This window comes from Typopeltis vanoorti, chromosome 3 (assembly GCF_054136105.1).
Source record: "Typopeltis vanoorti isolate ZY-2024b chromosome 3, IOZ_Tvanoo_1.0, whole genome shotgun sequence".
Taxonomy (NCBI): domain Eukaryota; kingdom Metazoa; phylum Arthropoda; class Arachnida; order Uropygi; family Thelyphonidae; genus Typopeltis; species Typopeltis vanoorti.
The window spans coordinates 543,740-566,413 of NC_143551.1; the positions used below are offsets into that span (position 1 = coordinate 543,740).

The 22,674-nt window shown below is 38.8% G+C and overlaps 1 protein-coding gene across 1 annotated transcript in view; it reads right to left on the reverse strand.

Moving 5' to 3' along the window:
* The window catches only part of FASN1 (Fatty acid synthase 1), a 666,286-nt gene that overhangs the window by 64,170 nt on the left and 579,442 nt on the right, over positions 1 to 22,674 (reverse strand). The window contains exons 23-25 of the mRNA XM_090415364.1: positions 16,876 to 17,226; positions 7,003 to 7,246; positions 6,640 to 6,882 (exon numbers count right to left, since the gene is read on the reverse strand). Of these exons, the coding sequence (XP_090271490.1) occupies positions 6,640 to 6,882; positions 7,003 to 7,246; positions 16,876 to 17,226 (838 nt within the window). The remainder of the gene's footprint in view (positions 1 to 6,639; positions 6,883 to 7,002; positions 7,247 to 16,875; positions 17,227 to 22,674) is intronic.

Genomic DNA, 22,674 nt, shown 5'->3' on the forward strand with positions numbered 1-22,674 from the left:
TGGCTGGCACACATCAGACAGTGGACTGGCATGAGCTCTTAGGGACTGTTCAGAGCAGCTGAGGATTGCTTAAAATTTGCCAAGGCGGTCACGGACCTCAGACAGGATATGGCACTCAAAGAAGAAGTATTGATGTTAATTCTCTATAGGGATCGTCAGTATTTTACCTTGATATGATAAAAATGAATTAAGAAGAGCTATGATTCAATATGTATGCTATGTAGAAGGAATCGATGCGAGTTTTTGGATGTGTGGAGTGAGTTTGAAGGAAGATTGGATTTATATAAGAGGGACAGCCTACACCTGAATGTGTTTGGTATCAGGGGTCTAGAAAAACTAATAACTGATATGAGACCTAACACAGAGTCAGGGAAACTAAATTATAAAGGGAGGAATGGTGAGAATGTGAGTGTAATAGTGACAATGTTATATAACTGTTAACGATGGGAATGAGCTTTGTGATGGAAATGTGGATGAGGAGAGAATGATTTTGACTTTGTGTTCATCTGGTTAGGACCCATCAAGCAGGTGCAATGATGTCTACATGTATAAGGCACTAGTGAAGAATAGAGATCTGCAAGTTTTCCAACTGGTCATGCAGATAAGAGTATACAAAAGAACATGCACATAGCTTATTATGTCTATATACAAATGCTAGGAGTATCATAAACAAAGTGGTAGAGTTTGTTGAATTGGTTAATATGTTGGGACCTCAGAATGTAGGCATTAGTGAGACCCAGCTATCAGAATCAGACATACTAATTGGTATCGAGTGTCAAGGGTACAGTATTTTTAGGAAAGATAGACAGGATAGGATAAGAGGGGCGTGTGCTGCTAACGATATCAAATATCTCGAATCCAGTTGGAGTTGAGAACTATGACTGTAATATTAGTAACAGTTTTTCATGTGTTAGTGAATTTGAAGCCATCTGGTGTGAGGGGGAATCTAACAAGATCAATTACATAGTGGGGTGCTATTACAGACCTGGTGGATCGGTTGCTAGTGATGAATTTGCATTTATTGAGCAGTTGCAAGACAGCTTCCTCAAGCAGCATATGGCAGAACGAACTCAAGGTCAAAGAGTGTTACATTTAATTATAATGTCAGAGGGCATTTCAGTTAAAGATGTAACTATTCTGCCTCAGATTGATGACAGTGATCATGGGGTACTCACTTGGGAAGAGACTTAGTTTATGAATGTCCCATTCAGAAAAGGTTACATGCTAAACTACAAGGCAGGATATTGTGACCAATTGAGGAGTATAGTGAGTTCAGTGGAATGGGATCAGCTGCTGGATGGGAAGAATATTGACAATGCATGGGAAGCATTTAAACAATATTTAAATGATGCCATATCAGAACGTGTCCCAGAGAGTTTGTAGAATAAATAGGATAGGAGTCTAATGGATGTGTATTCGTATTAATTATTATTATTATTTAGGCCTCCAAGGAGTCAAAAGACTCATCGCGGGAGGTCCTTTCTAGGAAACACAAGTCTATCCAGACTCATCGTGGGAGGTCGCTCCCAGGAAACACAAAGTCCACCACACCACATCCAAAAACTCACTGACTGTTCTCACTCTCAAAGCAAGAGATTTGTAAGAAAAGGATGATGTGGAAGGAATACCTGTGCATAAGGATGATGTCCGTTATGAAAGTTATAAGCAGCAGGCTAGAATAACCAAAACTGTTGTACGGAAAGCAAAGTCTGAGTATGAAAAGAAACTGGCTCTGCATGCTAGCTAAAGACAATCCACAAGAATTCTATTGATATGCTGCAAATAAAAGAAAGAATGAATATGAAAGAATACGTTTTCTAAGTGCAGATGTCGTGAGGGATACAGACACAGAAGAGGTTGTTCAACTAATGAGTGCCTATTTTGTTAAAAGCTATCTACTTCTTGTACACAACATTGAGCTCACTGCTACCTCTTCACTAGATGAGGAAATGAAGGTATATAAGGAAGAGGAATTAGAGCTGTTGGACAAATTGAATAAGAATTCAGCAATAGGGACTGATAGGATATCAGCACATGTGCTAAAAGAGTGTTCAACTCAACTGGCTATTCCTTTGACCAGGCTGTTTAATATGAGTCTCAGAACAGGGGAGATTCCGCAGGAATGGAAAGAATATATGGTAATTCCATTGCTTTATAATGGTGGTGCAAAGACCGATGTATCCAACTATCGACTAATTAGTATCTCAGGAGTGGTGGGGGTGAAGATTTTGGAAAAAATGGTCAGGGCTCGCATTCAGAAATGGGTTGACAGTGAATCTCTACTTTGCAATGAGCAACATGGGTTTACTAAGAAAAGGTCATGTTTTAGCAACTTGCTCACATTCTATAAGAATGTCCCCTTGAAGGTGACAAGGGAAATGGATGCACCATGATACTTTTGGATTTTGCTAAGGCTATTGACAGAATACAGCATGGTAGACTACTGCATAAATTTGAGAATATGGCTTTAAGTTATAGAATATTAGCATGGATAAGAGGATGGCTGACTGACAGATATCAAAAAGTGATATATGGGGGGATGTGAGTCTGCAAGATTTAAGTTAACTAGTGGTGTATCACAAGGATCAGTGCTTGGTCCATTGTTATTCAATTTGTACATTAATGACACTGGGAAGGATCTAACAAGCAACATACAACTATTTTCTCATGATGCAAAGATATGCAAGGAAATCAGTAATGCTGCTGATATGCAGTACATGCAAAATGATTTGAATAGGCTGGAACTGTGGGAATGGGAAATGGATGTTAGTTCATTGTCAGTAAATGTAAAGTCATTCACTTCGGCATGATTAGATATCCAGTGTCTTATTATATCGGTGGGATTATGCTAGAAGAAACTGATGAGGGCTGGGGATCTTGGAGTGTTAGTAGATAGGGAGTTGAAGTTCAAGAGCCATGTGGCAAAGATTTCAAATACATTTCAAAAGATAATTGCAATGCCTGAAACGAACATTCACATGTAAAGATAAGGATGTCATTTTGTCTCTTTACAAGGCCTTGATAAGACCTCACTTGGACTATTGTGCGCAGGTCTGGTCTCCTGGTTTCTGTTGTGATTCTGATATATTGGAGAGAGTGCAAAGGAGAGTGTTAAAAATGATATCAGAATTGTGCAATATTATTTATGAAGACAGATTGAGAATTTGTAGACTGCAGACACTAGCAAACATGAGAAAGGGGGGGGGGTGATATGATTGAGACTAATAAACTTCTGAAAGGGTCATACAGAATTTCAATTGATGGAATATTTCAATTTATGGAGGGTGGGGAAAGGACAAGAGGGTATCCTTGGAAGCTAAGAATGTGAATGATGCTAATAAGGGGGGTGAGGGCTAAATTTTTCTCTCATAGGGTGGTGTGTGATTGGAATGGATTGCCATTGGATGTTGTGAGTGCAAGCAGTGTGAATGAATTCAAGAATAAGTATCATAGCTGGTGTATAGTATGTGGCCTTCCATTAAGAGTCTCTAACTCCCTGGAGGTTTCTCTTAATAATAATAATAATAATAATATTTGAATAGACTTTCAGTTTGGAAAAATAAATGGGGTTGCAGTTTTAATATTAAAAAATGCAAGATGTTACACTTGAGGATACAGAGATATAAGGGTATGTACTTATTGGCGGAGTTGTACTTCTGAAGGTGGATAAGATTTGAGATCTTGAAATGATAGTAGCCAATGAAGTTCCAGGTGTTGCAAAGAATGCACATTGTATTGTTGATATAAAAAAGTAAAGGTATCCCTTGCTTAACACAGTTTTGCTTAACGTGGGATTTAATTAACATGCCAAAATTAATTGCCACAATTCCCACAGGGCTCAGTACTAGGACCTATATTGTTTAACCTTTATATCAATGACATTGCCAGTGGATTGCAGGGGGATATTCAGTTGTTTGCGGATGATGCGAAGCTGGGAAGGATTATTAGTAATAGCGCAGATGTGGTAGCCCTGCAAGAGGATTTAAATAAGCTAGATAGATGGGCAAATGAATGGGGGTGTCAGTTTAATGCAGCAAAATGTAAGGTCTTGAGGTTTGGGAAACATCGATGGGATGCTGCATACTCTACGGGAGGAGTTATACTGGAGGAAGTAGAGGAGACAAGAGATCTGGGGTTGATGATTGATAGAAACCTGAAGTTTAGGGGACATATTGCAAAGGTGGTGAAGGTAACACAGAGGATTTCTGCTATTATGAGAAGGACGCTGACCTGCAGAGATAAGAGGGTTATCATTCCGTTGTATAAGTCTCTGATCAGACCACACTTGGACTATTGTTCTCAGATTTGGTCCCCAGGATTTGAAGGGGATAAATTAACTGTGGAAAGGATACAAAGACGGATGACAAAGATGGTTTCAGGACTGTACAAGGATAGTTAAGAGGATCGGCTGAGAGAATGTGGACTGCAGAGTTTGGTGGATAGAAGAAGGAGAGGTGATATGATTGAGACTTTTAAACTGTTGAGAGGTGGTTACAGGGTTGACACTGGGGAGTTCTTTTGCTTGGTTGATCGGCGGGAAGGAGTGATGACAAGAGGCCATCCCTGGAAGTTACGAAAGGAAACTGTGAGCAAGAGGGTAAGGAGTGGTTTCTTTGTATGGAGGGTGGTTGAGCCGTGGAATGCATTGCCTGATGGAGTGGTGGGAGCAAGAACAGTCAGTGACTTTAAAGAGTGGTATGATAAACTTTGTGTTTCTCAGGGGGGGACCCCCCCTCGATGAGTCTTGACAGACTTTATGTCTTAGGAAGGACCTCCCTCGATGAGTCTTTTGACTCCTTGGAGGCCTGAATAATAATAATAATAATAATAATAATAATTCCTTGATATAAGCGGCAAGAGTTTTCATTAAAGCGCCTTTTACCACACAAAAACATGCAAGCCTCATGGCGTGAGCATGATGATGTCATTCCTCCCACGCAGCCGTGCTCCCTGAGTCTGAGTGCCAGACAATTACTTCGCTGCCAGCATTAAGAGTGGGTGTATTACAAGCTCCAGTTGTTCTGCTGTACATATCTACAAATTACGTTCTTCGTAAATTTTACAGCCCATTAATCATGTCAAAGAATAAGAGCAATCCCACGACCAAGTCATTAAGTGAAAAAAAGAAGAGGAAAGTAAACACCTTAGATACAAAACTTGATATAATTAAAAGATTTAAACGTGGTGAAAGTAAAAGTAAGATCGGAAGCGAATTTGGTTTTAAAGAGTCTACAATACAGACTATTTTATCCAAAGCTGATGAGTATTGCAAGCAAGGTAAAGTTGCATCTACATCTGCAAGTATGCAAGGAAATGCTACAATGGTTGAAATGGAAGATCTGTTGATTATTTGGCTAGAAGACAGTAATTAAAAGAGAATTCTAATTAGCGTCTATAATATCACAGCCAAAGCTGTAAGCCTGTTTTCAACTTAAAGAGACTAAATATAAAGAAGACAATTCAAAATTCGCAGCTAGCAAAAGCTGGCTTGAAAATTTTAAATCTAGGGCTGGACTAAAGAATGTGAAAATAATAGGTGAAGCTACAAGTGCTGATGAAGATGCTGCATCTACATTTTCTGCTGAGCTGCAGAAAATTATCAAAGAAAATGATTACGATTACTGCCAAATTTCTACGTATAAAAAGAAGGCACAGCCATGGGCTAGCCATTATACCCCCCCCCCCCCCCATTGCTAACATTTATATGGAACATTTGGAGCAACATGCTCTAGATTCCTCTCCTTTAAGTCTGGCTTAGGTACGTTGATGATGTTTTCACCAGGATGTCTGAAGAAAGCATTGTTATCCTTTGGTGATCTTAACAAGTTGCAGACTGTCTTAAATGGGTTGAAAGTTACTCTTGTAAAGTCTGCAACTTGTTAAGATCACCAAAGGATAACAATGCTCTCTGCAAACATCCTGTCATTTACAACAAGGGACATCTTGTTGTAAATGACAGGATGTTGTAATTTACAGGATGCAAACATCCTGTCATTTACAACATGTGGTTTAAATTACATAGAACAGACTTCCAGAAGTTTGGAGATAAGAAAAAAAGAAAACATTGGAAACATTAATAATAACAGAAAAGATAATTCCGGGTTACCCCTTCATTTCTAGAATACCAATCACAACACAGAATGGGACAAAAGTTCTATGCTGTATTTAGAGGAAGACTTTCGTAACCGAAACTTCAAAGAAGCTACTGTGGTAATCCATTCAAAAGGCAGCCTCAATAGGAACCAAGGGATAATCCTTGTTGACATATGGAAGACCCTCATAAGATCACTTAGCACACCAGAATTCAACTTCGCTGCAAATTACAGAACACACTTGCATAACAATGTCTGACATCACACATGCTCTATGTGTTTGATGTAATGCGCCTTTTGAATTTGTATAACGTTTAGTACTCATTTATGTTTCTTTTTTGACCTGTTTTAAGCTGTTTTTTTATCATCTTATGTATGCCCAGATGAAGCCAACAGTTAAGTTGGCAAACAGGTCGGCTCAATTTGTTATTAAAATCTTTGGCCAGTATATCCCAGTCTAATTTTATTATTGAGGCAAGACTTTATTTCATATAATACAAGAATAGCTAGCTATCTTAAGCGTAAAAAATTAAAAAAACAGACATACCAAATATACGAGCAACTACATCGATTGCTGATGGTTTCCCAGCTTTCTCTTCCATTTTTGAACTTTTCAGTTCAGCTTTTACAAAACTAGAAACAACAGGGTGATCTTGATGCAGGAAGAAATCCAATGTTGCTAAACAAGATGAAATCTTCTGTGGTAATGTACCTCCCACTACTACTTCATCACCCATTGTGTCTTGAACAACACCTACATCACCAACAGCTCCCCACTGTATAGCAAGACCTTCAGGTAAAAAAAAAATAATTTTTATTTATTTTTATATAATAGTTATATAAAATAGTAAGACAATGTTATAATATGAAAAACAATGAAAAAGTTCATGAAAATGAAACCATTCTGTACCTGGCATTCCTTTTGCCTTTCTTTCTTCACATATTCTTTCCATAACAGAATTTGCATAACCATAGTTACTCTGGCCTGCATTACCTCGTCCACAACTTACTGATGAAAAGCAAACAAACCATACTAATTCTGGACATAACTGTTGAGATAAAATATCCAAATTTTTGGTGGCAGTTACTTTAGGCTCTGCAACCTGTCTAAATTTTTCAGAAGACTGATTTTCCATGAAAGAATCTTTAAGTACCTAAAAAAACAACACATACATACATACACACACAAACATCTGCCAATATATATACATAAAGAAAATAAAACATTTGAAGAAATTCTTGTGACTTAAAGAAAACAAAAAAGTTTTGGCTAATGAATCAGGATTGTAAGATATACAGGGTGTCCCAAAATTCATGCAAGATTTAAATTTAGCACTATTTGTGCAGTAAAGTGTTGCCAACGAGAAAAAAAAGACAGCGTAACAGTTGAGGGTTATTAAAAATGGAGTGCTACACAAAAAAAAAATGCAATTTCATTGTTGAGCAATATTTTAAAAATAATGAAGTTTTGGCAGCTACAGTTCACAATTTTCTTACAAAATATGGTCGGAATAGTGATTTAACTTCATCAACTGTGAAAAGATTAATTAAAAAATTCAAGGAAACTGGATCAATTAGTGATCTTATAAATCCTGGCCGTCCTTCAACAAGTCGTTCAACAGAAAACATCGAAGCAGTTCGTGAGAGTGTTGCTGAGAGTCCAGGAACATCAATTCACCACCGTGGTCTTCAATTGGGCATTTCGAGAAGCTCTCTACAGCGTATTATCACGAAAGATTTGCATCTTTATGCTTACAAAGTTCAATTGACTCAAGAACTGAAGCCTAGTGACCACACACACACACAGCGAAGAGAGTTCGTTGAATGGATTATGGAACAACAAGTGGATGCTTATTGTTCGAACAACATCATCTTCAGCGATGAGGCTCATTTTCATCTTGATGGCTTCGTTAATCGACAAAATTGTTGCATTTGGGGGTTCAGAAAATCCACGAGTGATTGTTGACAAACAAATGGATCCACAACGTGTCACTGTTTATGGTGCAGATTTTGGGCTGGAGGCATCATCATCAGTCCATTCTTCTTCGAAAATGCGGCTGGTAAGGCAATAACAGTTAATGGTGCTCGCTATCGCGACATGATAATCCAGTTTTTTGCACCTAAATTGCAAGATATGGATGTGGATGACATGTGGTTTCAACAAGACGGTGCCACATGCCATACAGCCAGAGAAACAATTCAATTACTGCATGAGTCATTTCCTGGTCGTGTAATTTCCCGTTTTGGTGATCAGAATTGGCCGCCCAGATCATGCAACTTGATGTCGTTGGACTTTTTTCTTTGGGGTTTTTTGAAGTCTAAGGTTTATGCCAACAAGCCCACGACCACCCATGCCTTGAAGGAGGAAATTGAGCGCTGTAACAACGAAATTCAGCCACATTTATGCAAAACGGTCATGGAAAATTTCGACAAAAGAGTGCGTATGTGCCAGCAAAGCCGTGGAGGCCATTTACCCGATATGCTATTCCATGCATGACCCTATACTGTATACTTTATGAATCAATAAGAAATTACAATTTTTAATTAAAAACCTGTGTTTTCTAGCAAAATTACTTCTTGCGTGAATTTGGGACACCCTATACTAATATAAAAAATAACTTATAGCTTATAATATGCTGAAATTAAAGATGTTACACAAAGGTGTGTAAATCTAATAAATCTAAACATACCTTATTATTATTACCCAATACCCCATGGACTCAAAGACTGATCTAGGAGGTCCTTTTATCAAACACACAGCTCCTCATACCAAGCTTTAAACAATCAAATTCTCTGCAGACACCATACTCTCAGGTAAGGCATTCCAATCATTCACAACTCTGCTTGAGAAAAACCAGCTTCTAGCTCACCTACTAACATTCTCCTTATACAGCTTCCAGGGATGACCTCTGGTTCTCACATGATTTCCCACTTTTTTCTGTAGAACTTATCCAGCATTGATCAACCCCTTAATAACTTGTAAGTAAGGTTACAAGTGGGGTTCCACAGGGCTCAGTATTCGGTACTATATTGTTTAACCTTTATATCAATGACATCGTCCGCGGATTGCAAGGGAATATTCAATTGTTTGCGGATGATGCGAAGCTGGGAAAGGTTATTAGTAATAGTGCAGATGTGGCAGCCCTGAAAGAGGATTTGAATAAGCTAGATAGATGGGCAAATGAATGGGAGTTTCAATTTAATGCAGCAAAATATATGGTCTTGAGGTTTGGGACACATCGATGGGATGCTGCATACTCTATGGGAGGAGATAAAATGGAGGAAGTAGGGGAAACAAGAGATCTGGGGGTTTTGATTGATAGCAATCTGAAATTTAGGGGACATATTGCAAAGGTAGTGAAGGTAACATAGACGATTGCTGCAATAATGAGAAAGACAGTGACCTGCAGAGATAAAAGGGTTATCATTCCGTTGTATAAGACTCTGATCAGCCCATACTTTAGAAACTACCTTAGTCAGTTGCCTCTGGACCCTTTCCAACATATCTGTTGAATATGTTGGAAAGAGTCCTTCATCCTTCTGAAAACCAGGCAAGCAAATCTGGGCACAATAGTCCATGTGTGGCCTAATCAAAGCCTTATACAATGGAACAAGAATCTCTCTACTTCTACAAGTCAGTGTCCTCTGCATCATTCCCAGAAGCCTTTGTGTTGCTATGTGTCCCCTAAATTTCAGATCCTTATCCACTATCACCCCCAGATATCTTATTTCCTCCACCTCCCACAATATATCCTCACCAAGCATAAATTCTGCATCCCATTTTTGTTTTTGAAATTTTAAAACCTTACATTTTGCAACATTGAACTCACATCTCCATTCCCATGCCCAATCACTCAATTTATTCAAGTCTTCTTGTAAGGCCACAAGATTTCTACCCTTCGTGGTTCGTCCCAACTTTGCATTATCTGCAAACAACTGAATATCTCTTCCAAATCTTCACCAATATCATTAATATACAAGTTGAACAGCAATGGCTCTAAAACAGACCACTGAGTCACACCACTAGTTCCTTTTCCTGGATATCTCTTCCCCATACACAATTTGTTGATACCTATCAGATAATCAGTCTCCAATCCAATGCACCAATCTAATATCCAACCCCATCCACTCTAGTTTGACTATCAACTTATCATGCAGTAATCTATCAAAAGCCTTTGTGAAATCTAAGTACAGGGTGACCGTAAATTAACTTCCCTTCTAGGTATCTGTAGCTAAAACTAATACATGGAATGAGACCACATTTTATATTATGACTTTAGAAGGCATGGGAAGATGAATTCTGCGAAAAAAAGATTTAGTACCAAAGTCGCCAACAGGAGAACTTTTGGTGCTGACGGAGCCGAAAGCAATCGAATATTTGCAGTAAATGCAGGTAAAAAGAACTATGTAAATTTTACTATGCATACGTGACAGAAGCGCCACCAATTTCGCTTAAAAAGGGATTAGGAACGTTCATGCAGTTATTCGAATGACTAATGAATTGTGCTCAATATGCATCCTACCTTGCCTCAGCGTGATTTACTTGTTCAGTTGTTTTATCTTAAACAGTGCAATGCCATAGTGCCCCTTCAGAATTAGAAGGCTTCATAACCTGCATACAGGTTCTATGCCAGCTGCAGCACTGAGAGCTATGATCAAGAAGTTTGAAGAAACTTGATCACTAGGAGTTAGACCTGCCAGAGGAAGGAAAGCAGTGAAAGAAGTTCACAGTAATAGATGTTGCTACTGTGGTGTTCGACGACACAGGGACCAGTAATGATCCAAGCGCTAGTGCCATAGCTCGCAAACTTGATACGGTTTATGGTACAGTCTGGAAAATCTTACAGAAAATGCTTCACTTCTACCCATATAAGTTCAGTCATGTCTAAGCACTAACTACAGCAGATAATGATAAGCGGATGACCTTCGCGCTAATGTTTCTTGCCCGAGTCGACAATGACTGGACTTGGAGAATATTGTGGGGTGATGAGGCTCGTTTTTATCTGAATGGATCAGTGAACACTCACAACTGCAGAATTTGAGCATCAGAACATCCTCAAGCAATCCAGCAAGTACGAGTGCATTCTCCAAAAGTAACCGCGCGGTGTGGCTTCACAGCTGATTTTATTATAATAGGACCATACTTTTTGAGCATATTACCCCTACAGGTCCTGTAATCAGCTCCATTACTAGAGAAATTTATCGCCGAATGCTGGAAAATTTTGTCATTCCTGCATTGCAGCAAAGATAATGTTTGGACTCCATAATTTTTATGAAGGATGGAGCACGGCCACACACTGAATGTTCAGTAAGGCACCTTTTACACCTGCATTTCCGTAATGAGAGGGTTATCAGTCAGTTCTTTCCAATGGCATGGCCGCCTCGCTCCATGTGACTTTTGGCTGTGGGGGGTATTTGAAATCCATTATGTATGTAGGTGGCGTTCACAACTTGCAAGTCTTGAAAGAGAACATAAAACGGGATGTTATGAACATCTAATCCAACTCCTTATGCTCAGCTGTAGAGCATGTCACATGCCAGATGCAATCTGTTGTACACAAGAAAGGTCAGCACATTGAAAATCGTGTATGTGGTTCAGGGGTCCCTGATTCTGATTAATAAAACATTTCTTCCTGTGAGTTCAATCACTACATTAAATTCTGGGTCTCTCTCGCAAGTTGCTGTTTTAGTTTAATTATTATTATTCTTATTATCATTGTAACATGCCACGTATCCAGCTGGAACGAGTGACACAGCTGTCGCTTATATCGTCGAAATGTTATTATTCCATTTTATCTACCTTTAATGTAATTATCCATTTGTTTTCAGCTCCACCAGCACCAAAGTTTCCCCTATCAGTGAATTTTGGTACTAAATCTTTTTTCGGGGAAATCATCTCCCCATGTCTTCAAACGTCTCAATATAAAATTTGGTCTCATTCCGTTTATTGGTTTTAGCGACAAAGAGGGAAATTTATTTTATGGCCATCCTGTATATTACTATGTATCCTCCTCTGTCCATGGAAACAGTCACCTTATTGTAATAAGTAAGTATATTACTAAAACATAAACTCCCTTTAGTAAATCCATGCTGTCCATGAAAGATAATACCATTGTTGTCAACCCAATTCTGAATCCTAGTTCTCACAAGCTTCTCCAACAACTTAACTACAATATCTGACATACAGATAGGCCTATAGTTTGAGGCTTGAGTTCTATCACGTTCTTTATCAAGTGGCACAATCTTGCCCTCCTTCCACTCCTTAGGAACTTGACTCACTGCAAGACTTGTATTAAAAAAAATATGTCAACTCTCTGGCACATTCTTTCAGAATATGTGGTGATATATTATCAAGTCCCACAGCCTTATTAAAATCTAGTTTACTCAACTCCCCATATACCTCTTGCTCACTTACAGTCAGTATCTCCTCCCCATCATCAACTGCTCTCAATCCCTCCATGAAGTCACAATCAAAAGATTGAAAGACCTTTATGAACTGCTCATTAACTATCTCCACCACACTTTCTGCATAGCTGTCTTTATACCATTTTTTTCCAATCAATGTCATCCTTCCATAATCATTCTTTCTTTTGCTGGCTACATATCGAAAGAACTCCTTAGGATTCTTTTTGGCTTCATTAGCTGTTCATACCTCACTTTAGCTACCCTCACCAACCAAGTCACCTATCTTGCCTGGTCTTTGTAGTCCTCATGGACTTGGTTATTTTCACTTCTCTTATGCTGCCTCCATAATGCCCTTTTTCTCTGTGTCGCATGCTTAATCTCTTTATTCCTCCATTTCACACCTACCTTATTCAACCTTCTCACCCTTGGAATACATTTAGACATTGCATCTACTAGATAGTTTTTGAAAATCCCCCAAGCTGCATTGATCTCTTTTCCAGCTAACTCCTCATTCCATGTTACACCTGCAAGCTGTCTCCTGAGCTCTTCATAATCACCCCTCATGTAGTTCCACATATACCCTTTTCTCACAGAGGTCCTCACACTGCTGGCAACAACCCAGGTAATCACTCTCACCAATTAGTGGGTGATTTGACACTTCATTTATAATTACATCCCCCTGATGAGATGACCAAACCTAAGACCCTCAATCCTTGTGTGCCCTCTGTTACATATGTCTTAGGTAGTTTTCCTGCAAAAACTCAAGAAACTCGTTTTTCTATACTTCCAGTTGCTATCTCATCATTCCAGTCTATACTGCCATAATTAAAATTGACCATACCATAATGATCACTCTTTTCTTATTTGCTTGGTTAATTTGATTATACATTTCATAGTCACTACCATCCACATTTCCTGGTCTATAACAACATCCAATCAAGTATTTCATTCCAATCACCACTATCTCACACCACACTGCCTCAAAACCACTGGTAGTATTTCCCTCTTGCATCTCTACTTTGTAAGGACATAACTCTTTCTCTATCATCAATAGCACTCACCTTCCCTTTTTACCTCTTCTATCCTCACGAAACACATCATACCCTTCCATCTCTATTCCTGTCAGGATGTCGTCCTCATCTAACCATGTCTCACTTATTCTAACAATTTTTATTATTATTATTATTCAGGCCTCCATCGTTATGATGCCATTGTGTAAAGCCTTGATCAGGCCTCATATGGGTTATTCTGCAGAGATTTGGTCACTGGGATTTCATGGTGAACAGGATATGTTGGAAAGGATTCAAAGAAGATTCCCAAAGGTGGGAATCTTCTTTGAATTCTTTGGAATGTAGAGTATGAGACAGATTGAGAAAATGTAAGGTGCAGAGCCTCGTGATTAGGAGGAAGAGAGGGGGATATATGATTGAGACATATAAGCTAGTCATGAGTTGTTATCAGGTTGACATGGAAGAAATTTTTCATAGAATGGGAGAGGGGGATATAACAAGAGGCCATCACTGAAACTATATAAGGAGTGTGTGAGCAGAGGAGTGGGAGGGGGGGGTTCTTTGCATGGAGAGTGGTTGGTGAGTGAAATGCATGGCCTGAATACGTTGTGGATGTAGACATATTGATCAGTTTAAAGTTCGGTTGGATGAGCATTGTATGCCATAGCATGTACCTCCCATGATAAGTCTCTGACTCCTTGGAGGTCAGGGTCTCAGTGAACATGGCGACACTGACCTCCAACTTGTATGTGATTGGATACAAGTGTAATTGTATCCAAAAAAGCACAACTGCAGAACAATTTAAGACAAAAAGCCACATTACACTTTAATTTAAAAACACTTTTTCTAGCATAGCTCAACAAGACTGCAGTTGTGTTTCGTTTAGATACAAGTGTCCTTCAGTGGTGTTACTGTTGAAACTTTGTTGTATATATTGTATTTTCGCTGCTGTTTGTTGCACTGTTTCAGCACCTAAAGAGGGGATCCAACAAGAGACGTATGTCAGCAGCTCGGAGGACTTCTATACGAAAGTCTGGCTCTAACTTGGATTTTTCGCAGTGGATGTGTTATGGAAACTGCTATATGTATGCACGAAAAATGTAAAAAATCTGTGGACTGTTGGCTAAATAAGAAGAATGAAAATGTCGATGTATGTGAGAAGTGTCGGGATAGAATGACGCGATTAGGAATGGAATCAGACATCAGGATCATAGCAGAAGAACTTTGGCAGGAGTTCATGAAAATAAAAAGTGGCCTTCATCTCCTGCAAGAGAATTTGCAAGTGTTCAGTATTCTGGAAATTAAAACGGAGCTAAATGTGTTGAATAGAGAAATTAAGACTATACAGATTACTTTAGCTGAAGTAACTAGAACAGGATTAAGTAAGGGAGAGTCTTTGGTGAATGATGAAGTAATAAATAGTATGGGAATGATTGGGAGTCAACAGAATGAAAGCACAAGAGGTCTAGAAGAAATGAGATGACATGAAAGTGAGGGAGTAAGTAAAACAGCATTGAGGGAAAGTAATGAAAGTGAGGGAGTAAGTAAAAGAGCATTCAGGGAAAGTAATGAAAGTGAGGGAGTAAGTAAAAGAGCATTCAGGGAAAGTAATAAAAAAATATCATGAAGAAGAAAAGTGTCAAATGGAGGATAGTGTGTGTGTTGCCTCGTTTTGACAATTATGAGTTAAGCAAACGAACAATGATAATGAATGATATGATTGCAAGAATGTGCAACAAAAGAGGTCTGGAATTTGTTGATGTCTGGAGTATGTTTGAAGGCAAAAGACAGCTGTATGCAAGAGATGACTTGCATCTGAACATGGAAGGTCATAAGCAATTGAAGAAGTTATTGTTATCTGAACAAGTTGAAATAATTGGGCAGGGAAACGAAAATTGAAAAGGTTGGGTGTAAGAGGGAGAAACTCAAGCAGTGATTGTATAATTGTTGATCCTTATTCGCGGAATAAATTGCAGAATACAGGGGATAAAAACCGGCATGGAACTTCTAAAATTAGTGACATGTATATCAGTTCTAAAGCTGGTACAAGAACTAAAGGAAATCTGCAATTTTTGTATACAAATGCAAGAAGCATTTGAACTAAGAGGAAAGAATTTTTGCCATTAGTCAGTGGAATCTTACCAAAAGTTGTAGGCAGTGGCGTAGCTAGGGCAGTGCAGAGGGGACGGTCTGCCCTGGACGGCACTTGAACCTTTTTGAACTTTTGCAGTTAATTCTAAAATACAGTCTCGAGAACTCAGTTCCAAATATTGTAATACTACTGCGAATTTCCTCACAGTTGCTGTAAGTGTTGCTAGTTGTGAGAGGAGTTTTTTAAATAAAATTTGATTAAGAATTACCTACATTACTATGAAATAGACTTCGCCAATGTCATCAACGATTTTGCTAACAGAAAAACAAGAAAAATAACATTTTAGAATGTTGGAATTAAAGTTTTACTTCAAAAGTAAACATAGTGTTTTCATTTATTTCCCTATACATCATTTTGACTTTCTGGTGTGTATTGAGAGGGGCAGCAAACTCAGGGACAGCTGCGGGCAGCAACAGCTCTACCTACACCACTGGTTGTAGGCATTAGCGAAACTTGGCTGTCAGCAGAAGATATGTTTACTGGAATTGAATGTGATGGGTACAGTATTATCAGGGAAGATAGAGAAGGTAGAATTGGAGAGGGAGTACTGTTGATGATAGTAAGAAAAGCTACATCAGATTATGAGAAAACCTTAGCAAGGGAGATCGACGGTAATCCCAATGAGTTCTTCCCCTACATGGCAAGTAAAAGGAAGAATGACTTTGGAAGGATAACCTTAGATGGTGCTGAGGAGACATAGTTAATCCTGTAACTATGTCTCAACAGTTTGTCCACATTCCCTCAGTCTATCCTCATAACTAACATTGTACAGTCCTGATATCTTTGTTATTTGCCACTGCACTCTTTCCTAGGTTAATTTATCCCCTTCAAATACTGTGGTGGAAATTTGCTACCATCGTATGAGATCAGCTAACTCACCTTCAATTGAAAAAGTCTTATAAGGAATCCCCTCGTAATGATGAGAACTGAACCCAGGTCATTTCCAATCAAAGAGCGAAATGCTGCTGTTCTTCCAATTAAGCTTCCAATTCCAATATTTTAGTTTTCAGTGAGTTGTGTGTCTGCAAAGTTGCCTTCAATAATGCTAGGTTATAGATATTTAGTTTATCTTGTATATTTTATGTTTTATTCATGTTCTACATAGTTTTAATTATACAAACTTCAACATGAATCACTACAACTACAGAAATATGGAAATTATTTGCAATTCATAATAATTCAAAATATGCATAGCATTATTTACAGAAGTTCTTACCATAGCTAAGTTGAAAATTCCAGCAACTGGTGCAGTGGCTGAAGCATCCTTTAACAGCTGTAAGGCTTCTTCATGCTTTGCGGCATTCGACTTAGAAACAGCAATATTAACACCAAGTTCCTTCCAATGATGAAGACAAAAATGCTGGTATCCATTGCGTGGACCAGAACGAGAAGTAAGTACTATGTTATTTGCTCCCCGGTTCACTAGCCAATGAGCTAATTCAAGACCAAATCCCCCCAATCCTCCAGTTATAATATATGTTTTGTGTGGATCACATGTAACACGTGGACGAGCCTTTACTTTAACAGGTGATGGAACACATATTTTTGATGGCTCTTCATCTCTTATCTATAAAATCAAAAAAGAAAACAAAAAAAAAAGAATTAATTTTTTAGGATCTTTCTAATTAATATAGCAAGTTCATAAAAATGTCATCTTATTTCATACTAATCATAACTGCAACATAATTATAGTATTCTACTGGAACAACCTCTACAGAAGTGAAATAGGCAACATGAACATATAGAGCAGGGGTCGACAAACTTCTTTGATCGTCGACCCCTTCAGGAGTTTCTTGACTTTTTATTGACCCCCTCTATTTTACTATTACGTAATTATAATAGGACAAGCAAAAAAAGATGCTTATGTGAGTTTTTAGATTATTTATTTTATAGTTACAGTGTTTATTGTATGCATAATATAGTATATATTATTATATTGGCTTAACATCAAAGGGATACGTTTTTGTTTTTGACGTTGTTCTTAACATTACATATTTGATAGGAGGGATAAATAATTGGGGGGGGCGCTAGTGGGTCAAGCGCTACAAACGTGTTTTGAAGAGCTCCTGATTCAGATAAGTTTTACTAGGAATAATTAAGTATATATGCGTAATTGTTTAAGTAAGAGCGGCTGTAAACGTTGTACGCTACCGATATTATTAGTGTGGGTTTTTTTTTTCTTGCTTAAACTAAATACGAAAACGTTAATATTAGACCTAGTAACCTGCAGAGAAAAAAAAAAACTGGCGGCGGCATTGTCATTCCAGGATTTTAATTTGGATTTTAGTCGGTTCGTTAAGTGTGAGGTCTGTTATATGTATTCCTTCGACTACATAAATGATTTGTGGATGTTTAGTGCGGATGGAAGAAGGGTGTGTGCAAAATGTGACCTGAACGAGGAATTGATGAATGCGAATATGAAGTTGATGACAGAAAGTGCTAGTACCGATTGGGTCGTGAGTGCACGTTTGAAAGAGGATGGCGAGAAAGACAGGCGAAAAAATGTTAAAAAATCAGGAAAAAAGAAAAAGAGCGATTTGACAATCGTAACGGATGTTAAAAGGGACGAAAGTGAGGCGGAAAGAAACGAAATTGAGAGAACGAATGAAAGTAGAAATGGCGTGGTGCAGAAATCGCAAGTAAAAAAAATCGAAAGAATGAATGATAGTGAAAAAAGAATGACTGATGGCAAAAGTTGGACGCATGTTGGAACGAAAGTACTGAACCAAAGAAAGATGAATGACAGTAAAAGTGAGAAGAATTATAGCGAAAGTTGGACGCATGTTAGTCCGAAAGTACGGAAACAAAGAAAGATATGTGAGAGTGAAAGTGAGAAGAATGATAGTGAAAGTTGGACGTATGTTGGACCGAAAGTACGGAAACAAAGAAGGATGAATGAGAGGGAAAGTGAGAAGAGGGGGTCAAGAGTTAGAAAGTTAGAAAGATTTAATGATAGAGTGAATGTGTCGCGAGGTTCAGAAGGTGAATTGGATTGGATGAAGCAAGAAATGAAATGGATGCGGAATGAAATTAAGAGAATTCAGATCAAAACTATTAAAATAAATCATAATGGAATGAAAGAGATAACAAAAGATGAGCGAGTGGCATTGTATGGCGACTCCATTATTAAAGGTGTGTTAGAGGATAAAATGCACAAGGTATGTTTTCCAGGCGATAAAATGAGTAGAGTGATTGAGGCATTGAATATGAGGCAGGAACGAGCAAAAGAGTTAATTGTATTAATTGGTACGAATGATTTGAGAGAGAACAAAGAGCATGTCAAAATGAATGTCAGGAGACTGCTTGGAAATGATAAAGGAGAATAGTGTGACAGGAAGGGTGGTCAGTGTGTTGCCTAGGTATGATTGTGGTGAAATGAGGCGGAGAGCAAGGATTATGAATGATATTCTGGCTGAAATGTGTGAGGAGATGGGAGTACAGTTTGTTAATGTGTGGAATGAGTTTGAGGGACGAAGTGAGCTGTATGGGAGCGATGGACTGCATTTGAGTGGTTATGGTGTGAGTCGCTTGGAGAGACTGCTGCTGGAAGGTAGAGAAGTGAATATAGAGAATGAATCAGATCGAGAGGGGAGTGATGTGGAAGAGCAGGAGAGTAAGACAGGAGAGATTGAAGGAGTGGAAATGAATGTGGAAGTGAGTGGTATGAGTATAGAAAATGAGAAAATGGGTGTGCAAGAGGAGCAGGGAAACGGCAAGGCTCAGGGTGGACAGGGATACACAGCGTGAGAAAGGTGGATGCTCCAAGAGGAGGTGAGAGAATGTGTAGGCAGGAAAGTAATGGGATGATCAGGGATCAAAAGGAAACAGATGGAATTGCAAAGGGTTCTAAAATGAAGAAGCAAAAAGGGAAATGGCCCCAGTCCAGCATGGAGAGATCACATCGAGTGAGTGGTATCAGTGGAAATAGCTGTAGATCCAGAAATGAGTTGTTGTGTTTGTATACCAATGCTAGAAGTATAAGAAACAAGGCAGATGAAATGGTTGCACTAATTGCGTCTGTGCACCCAGAGATTGTCAGAATAAGTGAGACATGGTTAGATGAGGATGACATCCTGACAGGAATACAGATGGAAAGGTATGATGTGTTTCGTGAGGATAGAAGGGGTAAAAAGGGAGGGGGAGTGCTATTGATGATAGAGAAAGAGTAATGTCCATACAAGGTAGAGATGCAAGAGGGAAATGGGGCCAGTGGTTTTGAGGCAGTATGGTGTGAGATAGAGGTGAATAGAATCAAATACTTGGTGGGATGTTGTTATAGACCTGGTAATGTGGATGGTGGTGATAGTGAAATGTATAGTCAAATAAGCCAAGCAAATAAGAAAAGGGTGATCATTATGGGTGATTTTAATTATGGCAATATAGACTGGAATGAAGAGATAGCAACTGGAAGTAAAGAAAGTGAGCTTCTTGAGTTTTTGAGAGATAACTACCTCAGACAGTATGTAACAGAGGGCACAAGAGGATTAAGGGTCTTGGATTTGGTCATCTCATCGGAGGATCTAATTATCAAAGAGGTATCAAATCATCCACCAATTGGTGAAAGTGACCATGAGGTGATTACTTGGGTGGTTGCCAGCAGTGCAAGGACCCCTGTGAAAAAAGGGTATATATGGAACTACAAGGGGGGTGATTATGAAGAGCTCAGGAGACAGCTTGCAGGTGTAGCATGGAATGAGGAGTTAGCTGGAAAAGAGATCAATGCAGCTTGGGGGATTTTCAAAAAATATTTAGTGGATGCAATGTCTAAATGTATACCACGGGTGAGAAGGTTAAATAAGTTAGGTGTGAGATGGATGAATAAAGAGATTAAGCATGCAATACAGAGAAAAAGGGCATTGTGAAGGCAGCATAAGAGAAGTGGAAGTAACCAATTTCATGAGTTCTACAAAGACCAGGCAAGGAGAGTGACTTGGTTGGTGAGAGTAGCTAAAGAGAGGTATGAACAGCAGTTAGCTAATGAAGCTAAAAAGAATCCTAGGAAGTTCTTTCGATATGTAGCCAGCAAAAGAAAGAATGATTATGGAAGCATGACATTGATTGGAGGAAATGGTATAAAGACAGCTGTTGCAGATTGTGTGGTGGAGATACTTAATGAGCAGTTCATAAAGATCTTTCAATCTTGTGAATGTGACTTCATGGAGAGATTAAGAGCAGTTGATGATGGGGAGGAGAGACTGACTGTAAGTGAGCAAGAGGTGTTTGGGGAGTTGAGTAAACTAGATGTAAATAAGGCTGTGGGACTTGATAATATATCACCGCGTATTCTGAAGGAATGTGCCAGAGAGTTGACACCTGCCTTGACATATTTTTTTAATACGAGTCTTGCACTTGGTCAAGTCCCTAAAGAGTGGAAGGAGGGCAAGATTGTGCCACTTCATAAAGGAGGTGATCGAACTCAAGCATCAAACTATAAGCCTATCTGTGTGTCAGGTGTTGTGGTTAAGTTGTTGGAGAAGCTTGTGAGAACTAGGATCCAGAGTTGGGTTGACAACAATGGTATAATCTTTGATGGACAGCATGGATTTGCTAAAGGGAGGACGTGTTTTAGTAATCTACTTACTTATTACAATAAAGTGACTGCTTCCTTGGACAGAGGAGAAGGATACACAGTAATATACTTGGATTTTGCAAAAGCTTTTGATAGAGTACCTCATGATAAGTTGACAGTCAAACTAGAGCAGATGGGGTTGGATATTAGATTAGTGCATTGGATTGGAGACTGGCTATCTGATAGGTATCAACAAGTTGTGTATGGGGATGCAATATCCAGGAAAAGGAAAGTCACTAGTGGAGTGCCTCAGGGATCTGTTTTAGGGCCATTACTATTTAACTTGTATATTAATGATATTGGCGAAGATTTGGATGGAGATATTCAGTTGTTTGCAGATGATGCAAAGTTGGGACGAACCATAAAGAGTAGTGAAGATGTTGTGGCCTTGCAAGGAGACTTGAATAAATTGAGTGATTGGGCAAGCAAATGGGGATGTGAGTTCAATGTTGCAAAATGTAAGGTTTTAAAATTTGGAAAACAAAGATGGGATGCAGAATTTATGCTTGGCGAGAATATATTGTTGGAAGTAGAGGAAATAAGAGATCTTGGGGTGATAGTGGATAAGGATCTAAAATTTAGGAGACACATCGCCAAAATTGTGAAGACAACACAAAGACTTCCGGAGGACACTGACGTGTAGAAGTAGGGAGATTCTTGTTCCATTGTATAAGGCTTTGATTAGGCCACACATGGACTATTGTGCCCAGATTTGGTCACCTGGTTTTCAGAAGGATGAAGAGATGTTGGAAAGGGTGCAAAGGCGACTGACTAAGGTAGTTTCTGACCTCTGGAATGTCGAGTATGAGGAAAGATTGAAAAGATGTAATTTGCAGAGTCTAGTGGAGAGAAGGAAGAGGGGAGATATGATAGAGACCTACAAGTTGGTAAGGGGTTGTTATAGGATCAATGGTGGAGAAGTTCTACAGAGAATAGTGGGAGATCAGGGGAGAACCAGAGGTCATACCTGGAAACTGTATAAAGAGGGTGTGAGTAGGGGAGTGAGAGGCAGGTTTTTTTCGTGCAGAGTTGTGAATGATTGGAATGCCTTGCCTGAGAGTGTGGTGTCTGCAAGGAGTTTGAATGTGTTTAAGACCTGGTATGATGAGATGTGTGTGAGATAAAAGGACCTCCTAGATGAGTCTTTGACTCCATGAGGTCTTGTTTTAATAATAATAATAATAATAATATATAAAATATATTTATGTAAAACCACCGACATCCCTTTATTGGTAAATACGTCATTTTGGCATACTTGATTGGCCTCCGTAACTATTTTCATGACCTTGCTCCATCTTACAGGTCCTATTCATGTCACTGTTCCCACGATTCACTCTTAATTGTGCTGTCATTCAGGATGGAGGTAATCCAAGTTAACCGAATTAAATATTACCCGTACAATGATGTCTTATATTTTTCTATTGACCCCCCCCCAATCGACCCCTG